Source organism: Scyliorhinus torazame, chromosome 18 (genome assembly GCF_047496885.1).
Source record: "Scyliorhinus torazame isolate Kashiwa2021f chromosome 18, sScyTor2.1, whole genome shotgun sequence".
Lineage (NCBI taxonomy): Eukaryota > Metazoa > Chordata > Chondrichthyes > Carcharhiniformes > Scyliorhinidae > Scyliorhinus > Scyliorhinus torazame.
Window position 1 is genome coordinate 101,988,550 of NC_092724.1, and position 18,257 is coordinate 102,006,806.

General features: G+C 46.6%; 1 protein-coding gene across 2 annotated transcripts in view; it reads right to left on the minus strand.

Annotated features, from left to right (window-relative positions):
* Positions 1 to 6,211: 6,211 nt before the first annotated feature.
* The window catches only part of gas7b (growth arrest-specific 7b), a 625,036-nt gene continuing 612,990 nt past the window's right edge, over positions 6,212 to 18,257 (minus strand). For both annotated transcript variants that reach the window (XM_072483098.1, XM_072483099.1), the window contains exon 14: positions 6,212 to 9,438. In XM_072483098.1, the coding sequence (XP_072339199.1) occupies positions 9,325 to 9,438 (114 nt within the window). In that variant the 3' untranslated portion in view covers positions 6,212 to 9,324. The remainder of the gene's footprint in view (positions 9,439 to 18,257) is intronic.

An 18,257-nucleotide genomic window follows, 5' to 3' on the forward strand; every position in this document is an offset into this window, starting at 1 on the left:
CTGAACTTTTCTTTTGGAGGAAGGAAGATGCAACTTGTTGGGATGTAGTTATAATGACCAGTCCTCACCTTCAATGAAAGCTTTCATTAACTTTCACTGCCTTGGCTCACAAATAGAGCAAGACATTTGGAGTAAGTACTGAAAGGAAATCAACTGAGGGAGAATATCCTAGCCATCAGCCAGCCAGTGCCTTTAAGAGATTAGGAGCATCAAGTCTAACAAAAGTCTCAACTTGTTTTTTTTTAAAATTATTTTTATTAAAATCTTTTGACAAAAACATAATTTTTGCATAACCGTGCGCAACCATTAACATAACAAAATAAAATAAAAGTTAACCATATGTACAAAGAAAAGAACAATACAACGTAACGATTCCCCCCCCCCCCCCGCCCCCCGGGATGCTGCTGCTGCTGAGCTTTACTGCTCTCCTAGAAAGTCGAGGACGTCCGCCACCTCCGAGAGAACCCCGCCATGGACCCTCTCAAGGCAAACTTTATTTTCTCGAGACTGAGAAACCCAGCCATGTCACTAACCCAAGTCTCTACACTCAAGGGGTTCGAGTCCCTCCACATTAAAAGGATCAGTCTCCATCATCTGAAAGCATTTCCAGGGGGCAAACTGAATTTCTCCTCCAGCGCTTTCAGGATGGGAAAGGTTCCGTCTATGAACAGGTCCCCCATCCTTTTAATGCCTGCCCTATGCCAGCTTTGAAACCCTCCGTCTATCTTGCCTGGGACAAATCTGTGATTGTTGCGTATCAGAGTCCTGACTGAGGCTGCCTCCACCCCACTGTGCCTTCTCCACTGACCCCAGATCTTTAATGCCGCCACCACCACCGGACTGGAGAGAACGGCAGAGGTGCCATTACAAGTGCCCCTAGGCTGGTACCTTTGCATGTGGCCGCCTCTAACCGCTCCCACGTCGATCCCTCCCCCAATACCCATTTCCTGATCAAGGCTATATTAGCCGCCCGATAGTAGCTGCAAAGGTTCGGCAGCGCCAGCCCACCCCCTCCCCGACTGCGCTCTAGATACCGTCTCTTTACTTGCGGGGTCTTATCTGCCTATATGAATCCCGAGATGATCTTGTTCACCTGCTTAAAGAAGGACTTAGGGATGAAGATGGGAAGGCACTGGAAGACGAATAGGAATCTGGGGAGAACCGTCATCTTAACGGTCTGCACCCTCCCCGCTAAAGATAGCGGGAGCATGTCCCACCTTTTGAAGTCCCCCTCCATCTGCTCTACCAGCCGAGATAGATTAAGTTTGTGGAGCCACCTGTATCCCTAGGTACCGAAAGTTCTTCTCGACCATATTCAGTGGAAGCTCTCCCAGCCTCTTTTCCTGCCCTTTAGCTTGGATCACAAACATCTTGCATTTCTTCTTGTTTAACTTGTACCTCGAGAAATTGCCAAAGTCCCTCAGAATCTACATGACCTCCCCCATCCCCTCTAGTGGGTCCGAGATGTACAGGAGCAGATCATCCGCATAAAGCGAGACCCGATGCTCCCCCCCCGCCCCTGCGAACCAGCCCCCGCCAGTTCCTTGAAGTCCGCAGCGCTCTATTGCAAGAGCAAATAGTAATGATGAGAGGGGACACCCCTGACTCGTCCCCCGGTGGAGCCTAAAGCACCCTGTTCGTGCACACACTTGCCACGGGGGCCTGGTAGAGTAGCTGGACCCAACCTATGAACCCCTCACCAAACCCGAACCTCCTTAGCGCCTCCCACAAGTATTCCCATTCCACCCGGTCAAAGGCTTTCTCTGCGTCCATCGCCGTCACTACTTCTGCCTCCCCTTTCTCTGAGGGCATCATGATGATGTTTAGGAGCCTCTATACATTAGAGTTCAATTGCCTGCCCTTGACGAAGCCTGGCTGATCCTCCCCTATCACCCCAGGGACACAGTCCTCAATTCTAGCAGCCAAGATCTTGGCCAGCAGTTTGACGTCTACGTTTAGGAGCGATATTGGTCTATAAGATCCACACTGTAGCGGGTCTTTCTCTCGTTTGAGGAGGAGTAAAATCGAAGCCTGTGACATTGTTGGGGGGAGGGTCCCTCTCTCTTTGGCCTCATTAAAGGTCCTTAGTAGGAGTGGGCACAGCAGTTCTAAAAATTCCTTGTAGAATCCAGCCCTGGGGCCTTGCCCGACTGCATGTTCCCTAGCCCCTTTACCATCTCCTCCAGCTCTATTGGGGCCCCCAGTCCTTCCACCAGATCCTCTTCCACCTTTGGAAACCTCAGTTGGTCCATGAATTGCTTCATCCCCTCCCCTCCCGACGGGGGCTCTGACTCATACAGTTTACCGTAGAACGCCCTAAAGACTTTGTTCACCCCTCTGGGTCTATGACTGTTTGGCCCTCCGTATCCCGTATTTCCCCAATTTCCTTGGGCGCCTCCTTCTTGCGAAGTTGGTGCACCAGCATTTTACTCGCTTTCTCCCCGTACTTGTAGACAGCCCTTTTCGAATTCCGCCTGCAGCCTCCTGCGTTCTTTCAGTAGCCCCGTCACGGGGGTCTCCACGTAACTCCTGTCTGCTCTGAGTATCTCCTCGACTAGCCTTTCTCTCTCCGCTCTTTCTTTCTTCTTTCTATGGGATCTGATAGAGATCAACTCCCCTCTGACAACTGTCTTCAGGGCCTCCCACACCGTGGACGCCGCTACCTCCCTGCTATCATTAGTTTCCAGGTAGTTTTTAATGTTTCTCCTTATCTGCCCACAAACCTTGTCGTCTGCCAGCAGCCCTCATCTAGCCTCCGTAGTGGGGACTGACTTCTCTCCACCCCAAGACGCAAATCCACCCAGTGTGGAGCATGATTGGAGACTGCAACGGCCGAATATTCTGTCCCCTCCACCCTAGGAATTAACGCCCTGCTCATCACAAAGAAATCTATACGGGAGTAAACCTTGTGGACATGGGAAAAGAAAGAGAACTCCTTCGCCCTCAGTCGGGTGAATCTCCACGGGTCTACGCCCCCCACCTGTTCCATGAATCCCCTCAGTTCTTTAGCCGCCGCTGGTCACTTCCCCGACCTGGGGTTTGACCGGTCCAATACAGGGTCTATGACTGTGTTGAAATAACCCCCCATAATCAGATTATGGGAGTCTAAGTCCGGCATTTTACCCAGCGTCGTCTCATAAATTCCACGTCGTCCCAGTTCGGGGCGTAAACGTTCACTAGCACCACCTGAGTCCCCTGCAGCATCCCGCTAACCATTATGTATCTGGCCCCCTTGTCAGCCACAATATTCCTTGCCTCAAAAGCCACCCGTTTGCCAACCAGGATTGCTACTCCTCTGGTCTTTGACTCCAGCCCTGAATGGAACACCTGGCTCACCCACCCTTTTCTCAATCTTGTTCGGTCTACAAGTTTTAGGTGCGTCTCCTGTAGCATGGCTACGTCTGCCTTTAACCCCTTTAGGTGCGAGAACACGCGAACCCTCTTGACCGGCCCATTTAGGCCCAGCACATTCCACGTGATCAGCCTGGATGGGGGGCTAACCCCCTTCACTGCCTATTAGCCATCTCCCTTTTTCGGCCAACCACGAGCCCACATCTCCCGCTTACTTGAGCCCTCCCATTGGGGCCCTCCTCCCCCCCCCCCCCCCCCCCCCTCCCTCCCTCCCGACTCTCCCTCTGTTCCCCCATGTTGGCTCCTTTTCTGTCAGCAAAGCAGCATCTCATCTCCCCCCCACCCCCCAGCAGCGCCGTGATCCCAAACCCCAGGTCAAGCACTCACTTGACACTGGCTCTCCCCCCATTACGCTTCCGTGAGTCAGCTGACCCATGCTGACCCCGGCTGCTCCCGCCTCTGTCTCCGATTATTCAGATGCCTCATTTTTTCGTGCCCCTCCCTCCCTGTGGAAAGCCCAGCTTATCTGCTTCAACGGCCCCCAAAGAACATTTCCCGCCCCCCCTCTCCCCACGAAACAACCAACAAACCCCGGGCACAAACCCGGCCCCACAAAAGAAACGGCTCCAGCTGTCAGAAGAGCAGCCCTATGTGTAGGGCCCCTCTCCTCCCTCTGCAGCCGAGCTCTACAAAAGCCGAAAACATAGCCGAAGACACAGGGAACAAACAAAAATAAGAGGGAACAACATAATGTCGCTCCTCCGTCCCAATGTGGCTGTCCTTTAGGTTGAGTCCAACGTTTCTTGCTTGATAAAATTCCACGCCTTGTCCGGTGTATCAAAGTAATGGTGGCGATCTTGATATGTGACCCACAGCCCCGCCGGATGCAACAGCCTGAACTTCACTCCTTTGCTGTGGAGGGCCGCCTTCGCCCGGTTGAATTCAGCGCGCCTCTTGGCCAGTTCTGCTCCCAGGTCCTGGTAGATGCCGATTACGCTGTTCTCCCACCTGCTGCTCCGCTCCTTTTTAGCCCATCGCAGGACTCGTTCCTTATCCGAGAAGCGGTGGAACCGTACCACCATGGCCCTCGGCGGTTCATTCATTTTGGGCTTCCTTGCAAGGACTCTGTGCGCCCCATCTAGTTCTCGAGGCCGAGGGAATGTTCCTGACCCCATCAGGGTCCCCAGTAACGTGGTCACGAATGCGCTTGCGTCCGACCCCTCCGCACCCTCAGGTAGGCCCAGAATGCGCAGGTTTTGCCTCCTGGACCTGTTTTCAACGTCTTCCAGCCTCTCCTGCCACGTCTTATGTAGGCGTCGTGCGCCTCCACCCTGACGGCCAGGCCCAGTATCTCGCCCTCATTATCCGAGACCTTTTTCGCAATCTCCTTGATCGCCGTTTCCTGCATTTTCTGGGTCTCAACCATTTTCTCCATTTAGGCCTTCATTGGGGCCAGCATCTCGGTTTTCAGGTCAGCAAAGCAAACTCCTGCTGTTCCCGCGACCACTGGGCCCACGCTGCCTGATCCGAGCTGGCTGTCATTTTCTGTTCCTGTGCCCGCTCTTGCCGCTTCTTGTTGCTCGTTTGTTTGGCCATCCTGCTCCTGGTCCCCTCCATAAACTACTGTGGGGAGCCTTCTAGCGCTATTTGCCTGCCGATTTATGCCAAAAAGGGGGTCGTCAAAGCTCCTTAAAAGGGCCCATTGGTCCGTTAGCGGCGGGAGCTGCCGAAAACCTGACCTACCCGCGCATGGCTGTCACTGGAAGTGAAGGCTCAACTTTAATGTTATGGAGTAGGGGCAGCAGCTGTATAAGGAATCATTGTGATGTATTCTGAACTAGATGACTGTTAATTGTCCTGTTTTTGACTCAAACAGGGTGGGTTTTGAATTAGTTAAAAATCACAGCCCAGGAGTTGGCAAATGGACCATCAGGAAACACAGACTGTCAAAATTGTTTCAGAGCAGAAAGAGGCCATTCGGCCCATTGTGTTTGCACCAGCTCTCGGAATGAGCAGCTCCCATGCTGCCATTCTCCCCTTAACCCTGCATCCTTCCTTTCCCAATCACAAATCTAATTCTTTTATGAATGCTTCACTTGCACCCGCCTCCCCACACTCTCAAGCAGCGCATTCCAGGCCGTAGCCACCCACCCAGTGAAAATGCTTTTTCTCGAATCGCTTTTACTCTTTTGCCAATCTGTGCCCTCTCGTTCTCGACCCTCACACGAGTGGGAACAATTTCTCCCTATCTGCTCTGTCTGGATCCCTCATGATTTTGAACACCTCTGGTCAAATCTCCTCTCAGCTTTTGCTCCTGTGAGAAAAACAGCCCCAACTTCTCCTGTCTACACCTCTAAAAGCTTGAAGTTCCTCATCCCTGGAATGTCTGGTGAATCTTTTTCTGCACTCTCTCTCCAATGCCTTCACATCTTTCCCACAGTGCAAATGTCTCGAGTCTCCATTTCTGAAATTCCCCCAGCTCTGATCACTCTGGCAATCTGTCAACATTTTACTGTAAAACATTTTCACACAGATCCTCTTGATAAATGAAATTCACAATGGTTCCCACTCATGCTAACAAGATGCATTATTGAGGGGACAAAGGTATCTCAACTAGCTGCACCTGTGATTGAGATGATTTTTTGGCAACAAGGTGGAGGGATTGTGTATTGATTTGCAAAATTGTACTGCAGTTCAGTAAACTTCTGTGATAGCACCCCCACGTAACTGCTACCATTTAAAGATGCTTGATGGCATTCGCAGTTTAAATTACCATGAAACCCATGCGTACGTAATGAGATCCAGAGCTATTTAAAACCGAGATTGCAAGCAGCTTCTGCAGCACACTTAAAACGCAGTGTTTCAACAAGATGTCATTTATTATATGGAAAACATTCAGATTTTAGCAGCTACAGCCTTTTGATGAAATAAAATGCTTTTATGCTGTGAATGTTTTAATAACTATCAATTTAACTAGAGAGAACATGTATCACAACTTGCACAATATTCAAAGCAACATACACAGAGTGTTAAATAGGAATCATTGTATTGCTGCAAATACAGCTTGGTCAAATTCACTTTCGGAGACTTTCACATGAAAACATTGTGGATCGTAAACCTTATTTTCTCCAATGATTGAAGCTGTTTTATGGAATATTATGGAACCTTTATACAGTATATTGTAGTATTTCAAAATATTGTATATACAGAGAAACTGTGCTGTTATAACAATGTCACTGGTTTTATGAAACCCAATGGCACTTAAGATATGCAAATAGTATTCATGTTTAAAGTCGTAAGTGGACATGTTATTATCACCCCAATCAATATAGACCTATTTTCCTGTAAACTGTTAATTGTATTATTCTTTCATCGAGTTTGCATTATTTTAAAGAAAAGCATAAAATAGCAGCAGTGCCAGATTCCCCCCCTTCCATAAGCTAATAAACATTAATGTGCAAAGGATTGGATTGTCATTCGACATGGCGCCTCACCTATCTACTACAAAGGTTGCAAATCTTACTAATGATTTGCATTAGTGAGTTTGAGAGTAGTGCGACTAACATTTCCAACAGGAAGTTTGCTTCTCACACCCAGATTGTAAGTAGGTTTCTTCTGTCAGCCCACCCTTCTCAGAGCGTTCAGGCAGTGGCAAGAGAGTAAAGCGCTGCTTAATTTCTCCATGATCCACCTTTCCAGTCTGATCCACGTCTTTACACTAGTTGGCGTACCAGGGAAGCAGTCTGAGGACCTATCCCTCTCCACCCCGAGGTATTTGTCCTTAGTTTTAAAAGGGCCACTTGAACTTCACAAAAAGATACAAATCATTGCTCCATACCGCTTATCTCTTTCAATTTTCAAGGGGCCTCTGATTTGACATTGGTGTGTGTGTCAGTTTGAGTAGTCAGTTCGATAGGAGAGCTGCAAAACCCAATAAAAATCTAGATTTTGTTGTGATAGCTTTGAAGGTTGGATCATTCACATTTGAGATTCCTTTGGCAGCAGAAGAGCCTCTGCCTTTGACTGAACTCGCTGAACAACACTTCCCAGTAGAAAACACTGGGCCAGATTCTCTGGGCCCCCAGCCACATGTTTCTTGGGGGCATGCCGTTTGGTGGCAGGGGGGGGGGAAGAATATCTCTTCCTACAGCTTGTCAATGGGATTTCCCATTGAAGCCACCCCACACCGCCTGTTAACCTCCGGGCAGGGGTGCTCTGCCAGTGGGAACAGAGAATCCCAGCCAGAGAATTCCAGCCACCTTCTCCATATTCACACAGCTTTGAGAAGTTAACTCCTCGCAGCACGTTATGTACTGAGCTGCACAATTGTACTTTAACATGAGGCTCAGCCCAAACAAGCTGATAAATCCAGTGCAGTCAAATGGGACCTAGAATCTTCTCTAATCACTTGCTCGAAATGAAAGGATAAGCTCCTGAAACCCAGAAGAAAGGGACATCTTTTATAAGCTAATGCAGAGAGAAATATTAAACAAAATTGCCTCAAAACATTGATTAGTGTACACAAGCACACACTGGACAAAGTGAATAGGTCTGACTAGAAAGTTATAGGAATTAAGTGAATTGGGCACAGAATCGAAGCTAATCCCAGGCACTCCAGAGTGACCTAGCAGTATAATAATAATCTTTATTAGTGTCACATGTAGGCTTACATTAACGCTGCAATGAAGTTACTGAAGGTACCCTCGTCGCCACACTACAGCGCCTGTTTGGGTACACTGAGGGAGAATTCAGAATGTCCAATTCACCTAACAAGCACATCTTTCAGGATTTGTGGGAGGACACCGGAGCACCAGGAAGAAATCCAGGAAGACATGGGGAGAACGTGCAGATTCTGCACAGTGAACCAACCCAGGAATCGAACCTGGGTCCCTGGCGCCGTGTAGCGACAGTACTAACCACAGGTTCTACACTTATCAGATGCAAAGTGAAGAGGACAGAGTAGCATTACTGAAAAAGAGACAAGGGACACCTATCTAGAAAGCTTTCCAATCACACAAAAAGTAAAAAAGCAATCACTTTGCAAGTCCGCCCTGTGACTCTGCCAGCGAGAACGGAGAATTTGGCGCTTAGCCAAAACTCCATTTCACTGCAGCGCCAACGGAGGATCCCACCGATCAGCACCAACCAAAACAGGGTGAAGGCTAATTTACAACTTCAACACCTGATGTGCCACTCTGCCATTAAGAATTTATTTGGGTGTTTTTAACCTCACCAATGGTCCTTCTAGAAATCAACTTGATAGTCAGATATCTAAAACTAGAGGCGGCCAGATTTAAAGATTGGACGTGGAATTCAAATCTCATTCATTGCTCCTTCAGAAAAGGAGTGTAACAAATAATTCATCATGCATTGCACACCCGCACACCTATCTGCAGAAACTTTCCCCCATCTATCTGCCTTTTACCCGGGGCTAGTCTGGGTCCAGGTTGCAACAACTCTCAATTGTGGTCAGCTACTAGATATATTGATTTGCTAACTTGCGTGTGAGGAGTTGAAACCCTGTACTCAGTAACCAAAGTGAGAACTGGTTTTCATGTGAAAGTGCCCAATTTGATCAAGGGACAACCACATTGCACTGTTTGTTGGAATGTAAGGAGTGTGGGGGAAAGGGGTGTTGGAATCAATGACAGCCGAAGCACTCTTTATATATACATGCTTAGCATGCAAAAGAAAGCTTTTCCACCATTACTGGCGAACAGGCAGTTTGATTGGCAAAAAAACTCCTATTAGCACAAAAAACAAACTGCTTATTAAAGTTGACACAGATGGCTAAATATTTAAACATTTTTTTTTGTTCCATGAACACCAAAGGCACTGGGTTATGAGCTTGTACTGTAACTTCCATTGCACTTCATCTCCTTGACTCAATCCATTCATCTGAAGACCAGCAACCATTAACTGCTCAGTCAATGCCTGTGGAAAAAATATGTATTGCCGCTAAGGGCTTGCTCTCTATAATTCCATGTCCACAGGCCGGATATGGCCCGTCTTGTGCTCTTTTACCCATAATTCTCTGTCATTGCTGGGTTCAACCTTCTGGAGTAGCTTGTCCACTGGTTCAATAGTCTAGAAGGGGAAAAAAACAAAATATAAAACGCTGCTAGACTTTCATTTCAAAGTGGCAAGCATTCACAGAATCGCTACAATGAAGGAGGCGGCGATTTGGCCCATCTCCTGGCTTCTTCCCCTAACCCTGCCCATTCTTCCTTTTCAGGTATAATAGGCAAATGCTGTTCTGAATGCTTTGAATGAACCTGCCTCCACAACACTTAACCACTCGCTGTTTGAAAACGTTTTATCTCATATACCTTTTGCTTCTTTTTTTTAAGATAATATTTTATTGAGGCATTTATAAATTTATCAATTTTCAAGAACAACATCCAACAGAGACAGAACCCACAACAAAATAACCATCATCCCCCCGCCCCCCCCCCCCCCCCCCCGCGGAACACAAACCCCAACCAACAAGGATTATAAAACACACCGCCAGCCCTTTCCAGCCCTCCTGCCATTGGTTTTCCTACCCTTATTCATCACTTCCATGCCTCCCCTTTCCCCCCGCCCCTGTAATGAACCGCTCAAGGCAAATTTAATTTTCTCAAGCCTGAGAAACCCCGCCATGTCGCTAACCCCAAACCTCCGACTTTGGGGGCTCCAGGTCCCTCCCATCCCAGTACAATCCATCTCCGGGCCACCAGAGAAGCAAAGGCCAAAACGTTGGCCTCTCTCCCCCGGGCTCCCAGGTCTTCCAACACGCCAAAGATGGCCACCTCTGGACTCGGGCCACCCTCCCTTGCAGGATCTCCGACATGACATCCGGAAATCCCTGCCAAAAGCCCCTCAGCCTCGGGCATGCCCAGAACATGTGTACATGACTCGCAGGACTTCCCTCATATCGCTCACACCTGTCCCCCACCTCCTCAAAGAACTTGCTCATCTGGGCCAGTCATGTGTGCCCTGTGGACCACCTTGAATTGGATCAGACTGGCACACGACGAGGACGCGTTGACTCTCCGCAGGGCCTGCTTCCATAACCCAGCCTCCAACTCCCCCCCCCCCCCCCCCACCCCCCCCCTGTAATTCTTCTTCCCACTTTCTCTTCACCTCCCCTATTGGGGCTCCCTCCCACTCCATCAGCTCCTTATAGATCTCCAACACCTTCCCCTCCCCAACTCCTGTTCTCGTCATCACCTTATCCTGTAACCCCATTTGCGGGAGACGTGGAAAGTTCGAGACCTGCCTCCGTACAAAATCCCTCACTTGCAGGTAGCAGAACCCATTCCCACCTGGCAACTACTCCTCTTCCAGCTCCTCCAAACTCAGAAAACCCTCATCAAGAAGGAGATCCCCAAATCTCTTGATCCCTGCCTGCTGCCACCTCCGAAATCCCCCGTCCAGCCTCCCCGGAGCGAACCAATGGTTATCGCTAATCAGTGCCAACACCGACACCCCCTCCAAACCCATGTGCTGCCGCCACTGTCTGCACACCCTCAGGGTTACCACTACTTCCAGGCTTGTGGAGTACCGAGCTGGCGAGAACGGAAGAGGTGCCATTAACAATGCCATCAAACTCGTGCCCTTACAGGATGCCGCCTCTCCTCTTTTGCTTCTCTTGTCAATTACTTTAAATCTCTGGCCTCTGGTTCTTGATTCTTTCACTCTGACCAGAGGTCATCGACCGTAAACATTAAGTAAATTTTGTGGTTTGAAGAGGAGTCATATTGGACTCAAAACATCAACTTTGTTTCTCCCTCTGTAGAGATACTGCTCAGTCTGCTGAGCATTTCCAGCATCTGCAGTATTTTGCTTTTGTATTAGGTATGCAGAACTATAAACATCCATTAATGCATCACCCCAGGTCTGCCTTGGCCTACCTTTATCTTTGTTGTTCACCTGGAACATAGTCAATGTTGAAAAGAGTAGGAGAGTTCAAGAAGGATCGATAGAAGCTGGAGGCAACTCTACAGGTTTGTTGAGATGACGCCGAGTTTGAAAAGCTTGTAGGTGGTTGGAGGAAATGAGGATCGGAGGAGGTAAGGAGTTCCACTGCTTTGTGACCAAGAGCATGGGAGGGGTTAAAGTAGATGTGCTTTGAATCTTTAAAAATTCATTTTCCAGGATGTGGACATCACAGGTCGTGTTGGGTGTTCTGATATACAAACGATCCAACATGGCTGGAGATAGTGTAACTCAATTTTATTAACTACTCAACTGTAACAGCACACTGCTAACTTGGGTACGTGCATTACCAGCTAATCTGTGGACCCTGTCCTATCACTATCTGGGTGATGCACTCAGCACATGGTAAATGTCTGAGTGGCAGGCTCTGAGCTCAGTGCTCTGAGCTGGCTGCTGCTGGAATGAGCGGGAACTGTAGTGTCCCCTGTTTATATAGTGCGTGTGCTCTCACTGGTGATTGGCTGCGATGTTGTGTGTGTGTTGGTTGGTCCATCTACCTGTCCATCAGTGTGTGTGTGTGATTACACCATGATATGCTGATCTAAATATCATGACAGTTGCCTCTGCGAAAGTGATGGTGAGCTGCCTTCTTGAACTGCTGCAGTCACAGCGCTATTAGGGGAGGGAGCACCAGGATTTTGACTCAGTGACAGTGAAGGAGCGATGATATATTTCCAAGTCAGGATGGTGAGTGGCTTGAAGGAGAACCTCCGGGTGGTGGTGATTGTTATGAATTAAGGAAGAGAGACTGAATCGCTTCTTGGCCTTTTGGCTAAGATAAAGCGTAAGATCAAGCCGGAGATTGGGTGTAATGTCTGTTCTTGTCAGCCTGGATCCAATATGTCCCCTTTGTGGGGACCATGAATTGTATTGAATTTGAACACCCTGTCCACTTTGCACATTGGCTTTGTAACTCGAAGAAAGGAATAAAACTAATTTTTAAAAAAATCTTGTATATTCAGAAGGCTCCTCTGACAAACCTAATTGAACAGAAATGGCCAATTAATTGGTCATCTTCTCCCAAGTCTCTCCCCTGGGTCTCACTCCTAGTTTACATCAGCTGCTGAGCCACATTTCATCGGAGTGATGTAATTGAGAACTGGGAATGAGAAATCTGCCTATTCATTCCTCAGTAATCACTCACTGGTCTACCTTTCTAACGGTCTGCATTGGTCACCTTTCATTATTCCAATACTGGAGTGAGCAAAGACTAAACAAGTTACGCTATAGAAACGCCAGCACCTGTAATTTCTCCGTCACGTCGCACAGCATCCTGACTTGGAAATAAATGTCTTGCTGAGCTGGAGGATATTTAGTGGTTTCCCATAATGGTGAAACGAATATTGTCAGTTTAAGTTGAAAGATAAAGATGCTGCTTCGATTACATGAACTCACCAAAATAAAAGCTAGATCAAAACGGCACGAAACAAAATTGGACCAATATAATCTGAAATTTGTTGAGTATTAATGAGTCAAGATCCAACACTCTGGCACAATTTTCATATTGTGATAATCCCGGATAGCAAGGCACAGGGTGAAAGTACTGGGAAATTTGGCACCCGTCTAAGAGGCTGGGTGAGTATTTGCTTTTGAAAACACTAGCTCCATAAACCCTTAAACAAGGGCAACAGGAAGTTTTTCAACAGTTCAGAGAAGGTAAATATTATCAATGCCTTAGCCTGAAATAATATTTTCTCTTATTGCCTATGAGTAGTAGGCTCCGGTAAATATCGGAAAGATCTGGAAAATTTGTGCCTCTTGGTAAACAAAGGGAAGTCCCATTCAATCTAAACTGTGGTTCAACATGCATAAGGCAGTCTCAGATAGTACAAAAGCCATACTTTGGGTGTGAACAATGTTAAAGGTGGTAATGTATAAAGTAGGTTGCATCTGCAACAGAAGGACAGTGATCCACAACTGTCCACGGTCAACAATAAACATCCTCTGCAATCTCTAACAATACAAATTTCCTCAGGCTGGTGGCTATGCCTCAAACATAAACACACAATTTCAAACATATTATGCCAGGCTAGAGAATAAATGTGGGTGCATGGTCTTCCCTCATATATACCCACCCTCACAGTTTTCAGGTCCTATGTTGATGTTTCCTGTGTGAGAGAATCGCCTTTCAAAGAGTAAAACTTTACAGTTTTTGGGGCCCAGCCAGTTTACGCTTAAAATGTAGCTTCAAATTGAGTTCTGAGTGTTGCACGACCCTGTAGCATCCGGGAAATAGAGCCAATATAGAATAATTTGCCCTGAGGAACATACACAAAGGTAATAAAATCCTTCAGTCTTTGTTAGACTCCTTTTTTCCACAATCCCCGCTGGCCCAAGATAGACACATTTTGTTATGGAGACTTGTAGATCATGCAAAGGAGAGCCGATTTGGTCCACACTTAAAGGGACAATGCCTCTTATGGATTTGCGCTTATTGCATGTTGGGCTACTTTGTTCAAAGAACAAGGTAGGGCACGTAAAAGAGTATTTCCTCTGGTCGCTGTGGTTGGCAGAACTGGAGATAGATATGGTAACCACATTTGTCTTGAATGAAAATCCATCAGGGCCAATAATAGTACTGATGAATCACAGCACAGAATGTATTTTCTTTTAATTTAAGACTGGCCTTGCTGAATTAGTGAGGTCAGTCATTTAAATAAAGAATTCAGAGCCCCTTGCAAGAATCTCACTGTATTCATGGAACCCAGCTCATGGTGGTATTTTGAGGAAGGAGATGATTTGTGCTTAAAGAACCTTAAATTGTCCTTTCGGAATCCAATAGAAAGTTAGAGGCGCAATAGCCTAAAGGCAAGTGGTCATATATTCAGAACTTGCTTTGACGCTTAAGCAGCAGCATTGGAAAACCTTGTATAAAGGTTTGCAGACCAGGCTTGTCCATCTAAAAATGGGGGGGGGGGGGGGGGGGGGGGAGGTCTGGAACTCAGGGTGGGAGAGGTCTGGAACTAGAGATCGGGATGCCATTTAAAACGGGACTGAATGTGGCCTCAGTGGGTCGTTTCTTGACTAGGACCAGAAATTAAGCCAAGTCCCATTTAATAGCAGGGTCGTTGGCGGCACTGCCGGTGCTGGGGAACACCCGGCTAAACACACCCAACCCGGGGACTCTGTTTAATTTCCTTTAAGTCGTCCCGAGTTTGTGTGAGAGAGGGGGAGACAAAGTTTGTATGTGAGAGAGAGGGAGACTATGAGTGTGTGAGAGGGAGGAAGACAGTGAGTGTGTGTGTGAGAGAGAGAAGGTGACAGTGTGTGTGACAGAGATGGGGATATTGAGTTTGTGTGTGTGTGTGAGAGAGAGGGAGGCAATGAGTTTGTGTGTGTGTATGAGGGGGAGAGGGATTGTGTGTGTGAGGGAGGAAGAGTGAGTGTGTGTGAGAGAAGAGAGAGAGAGTGTACGAGTGAGAGTGTGTGTGTCTACGCGGAAGGAGAGAGCAAGTGTGGGTGAGAGAGAAAGACAGAGTGTGCATGTGTCTCTCACTCAATATCATTAATTGAGTCACCCTCACCTTCCACAAACCCAAGCATACTCTCATCCATTCTCACACCCGGAGACAGGGTGTGAGCTGGACACACTCCCTCTTACAATCCTAATGGTAATTTTTATTAATTACTCTTTTTTTTTTAAAAGCTTTATTTATTGCTTTGACATTGCTTTATTTTTGTTCAGCAAGACATTTATTTTCTTCAGTTAACTTTCCGAAATCTGCTCATTGGCTCCTTGAATGAGAAAAAAAAATGACACTGGCATTTCCTCCCTAAAAGCGCCATGGGTGTACCGACACCTCAAGGACTGCAGCAGTTCAAGGAGACAGCTTATCTCCACCTTTTCAAGGGCATCTAGAAACGGCCAATAAATGCTGGCCTACCAGTGACATCCACATCCCGTAAATTAAGTTTAAGAAATTGTGCTGTTAGGCCTATACGGCAGAAAGATTTCATGTGCTTCCACAAGAGATGTCTCCTATACCAGTGTTCTGTTTTTCAAACTTCTGGCGACCCATTTTTGCAAAATAGCCGCCTCTCACGACCCACACCACGTTATGGATTCAATAGACAATAGATTATCCACAGTTACTTTTTAAAACTTCACGTTCATTGTTGGCACTTCTGTATTATTAAATATAAAAAATTCTAAATGAAAATATATTTTCTATTTTTGTTGTTATTTGGAGATCTAATTAACTTGTAGGAAAAATCTCTGCACAGATCAGTGAGCCAGATCTTTGATTGCAGACTCCTGACCTGTTTGAAGGGGTAATTAGGCAATTGTTGGAAACACGCCTGCATTTTGGACCAATGGGGAAGGAAGGAGACTCATCATTGATCACAAAGTCAGTCTCACTGAGAGAGCGACTGATCTCAGAAACTGAACGGAGAGCGGCTCCCCATTTTAAATATACATCAAACCCCTTATGCACACACAGCGCAACTTTAAACATAGATCTAATTGACAAGGTTAAGGGTAACTGAAACAGACATCAACAAGATTAACTGTCGCTGAAATTGAACCAACACTGACAACGTTAACAGTAACCGGAATTCAAGATTCATTGACAATGGTAACAATGGCAGACATTAATCCTGCATCCGATTCAGAACGTTAACCCTGAAAACGGTCTCTTTGTGTGATCATTGACTCTGTGCTTCCTATGATCTGCACTTGAACAGATGTATCTTCCCCTTGACTGGGATGGTTAGAGTTCACAAACACACACCCATCGCCCCAGAGCGGGTTCAGAATGGGGCAAATATAAATCAGCTTTGTGAAAATGGACCAATTGAAAGGTGGGGAGAACCCCACAGGAGACACAGGAATTATCTGCTAGAGCTAGATCCAGTATAAGGAAGTACTCCAGCTAGGAGTTACTGACTGGGGTACTTGTGGATAGCTATTCCAGTCGGCAGTCAGTTGTTCTTGGGTGGGGGTGCAGGCCTGGAAAAAGAAGAATGTGAAGCACTGCTGGAAACTAAGATTGTGCAGAAGTATCTGCAGGAAATAAATTTACCGATAATAGATTTTTTTATTTTAAACTCTTCAGTTGTATGTGCAGGTGCTGACTAACCTGGATGATCAGCTGCTGCAGAAACGGGAGTGGCTGCTGGAGGCTGTGTCGGTGGCGGTGACTGGAAAATGACCCAAGGAGGCAGAATGTCCACGGCACCAGTCTCCACCTCAGCCTAATGTGGCCACACACTGCACTGTAGTCAGAATTCACCGAGGGAGAAAATGGGGAAACAGGTCAGGCGAACCCCGGGGATCATTTTTGGAGACCTTTTGGCGACCCATTTTACATCATTCCGGCGGGTCGTGACCCCCACTTTGAAAAACATTGTCCTATACCCACAACTGTGAGCCAATCTAGAATTCAGATGTTTCCAGGTCTGTGTGGAGCAGGGCTGAATCCTTCCAATTTTTCATTCAGTTGCGCTCTTTCACTCAATACGAACATATGAAATCGGGACAGAAGTGGGCCATTTGGTCCATTGAGCCTGCTGCGCTATTCAATAAGATCATGACTGATCTGTTTGGGTTTTGAGTTCTACATTTCCATCTACTCCCATAACTTTTGATTCCCTTGCTTAACATGGATTTATCTACCTCTACCTTAAAAAAATTCAGTGGCCCCACTTTCACTATGTTCTGAGGCAGAGAGTTCCAAAGTCGCACAAACCTCAGGGAAAAAGATTTCTCCCCATCCCATAAGGGTGACCCCTAATTTTAAAACAGTGCTCCCTGGTTCTGGACTCAGTTACAAGAGGAAACATCCTATACACGTCCACCTTGTCAAGACCATTCACGATCATATAGACTTCAATCAAGTCACCCCTCACTCTTCTAAACTCCAGTGTAAACAAGCCCAGTCCGTTCAGCCAATCCTCATAAAATAACCCGTGCATTCCAGGTATCAATCTAGTAATCCTGCTCTGAACCACCTTCCATACATTTACATCCTTCCTTAAATATGGAGACCAAAACTGCACATACTATTCGAGATATGATCTTAACAATGGCCAGTTTAACTGAAGCATAACATCCTTAATTTTATGTTCAATTCCTCTCGTAATAAAGGGTAGCATCCCATTAGCCTTCTTGATTACACGCATACTCACTTTTTATGAGAGGTGGCGCAGTGGTTAGCACTGCTGCCTTGGGTGACAATCTGTGTGGAGTCTGGGTAGATGCTCTTTCAGAGGATTGGTGCAGACTCAATGGACTGAATGGCCTCCTTCTGCACTGTAGGGATTCTATGACTGATGCATGAGAACAGATAGATCTCTCTGAATCCTAGAGGTCTTCAGCTGTTCTGCCTTTAAGTAATACATTGCCTTTTTATTCTTCCTGCCAAAATGAATGCTTTCACATTTTCCCACATTCTTCTCCATCAGCCATATTCTTGCCCATTCATTCAACTTATCCATATCCATCTGGAAACTCCTTACAACATACTTTCCTACCTACCTTTGTGTCGTCTGCAAATTTAGCTACCATGCCTTCGTTTCCTCATCTAATTCTAAATTGTAAAAAGTTGAGGTCCCAGCACAAACCCCTGTGGGACTCCACTAGTTACGCTTTTTCCTTGTCAAGTGACAAGGAAAAAATACTCAATATCATAATACAGGCAGTTTGCATGTAATAAAATGTTTTCCATTTACTGCTCACCAATGTCAACCCCTCACATAATTTCTTTTATAAAGTCCTATTCATACCTAAATGTCAGCAGGTCACACATTAAGGGAGCAGCTTTGAACTGAATGCCTTACTATATTCCTGCTCTCCAGTATCAAACACATCAAACCATTCTAACAAAGTTATGATCAATTACTAATGAGCTACAGAATGGACATGTGTCTGTGCTTACATATGTGTCCTTCAACTTGGAATATATCTCTGCCTAATACAAGGAACA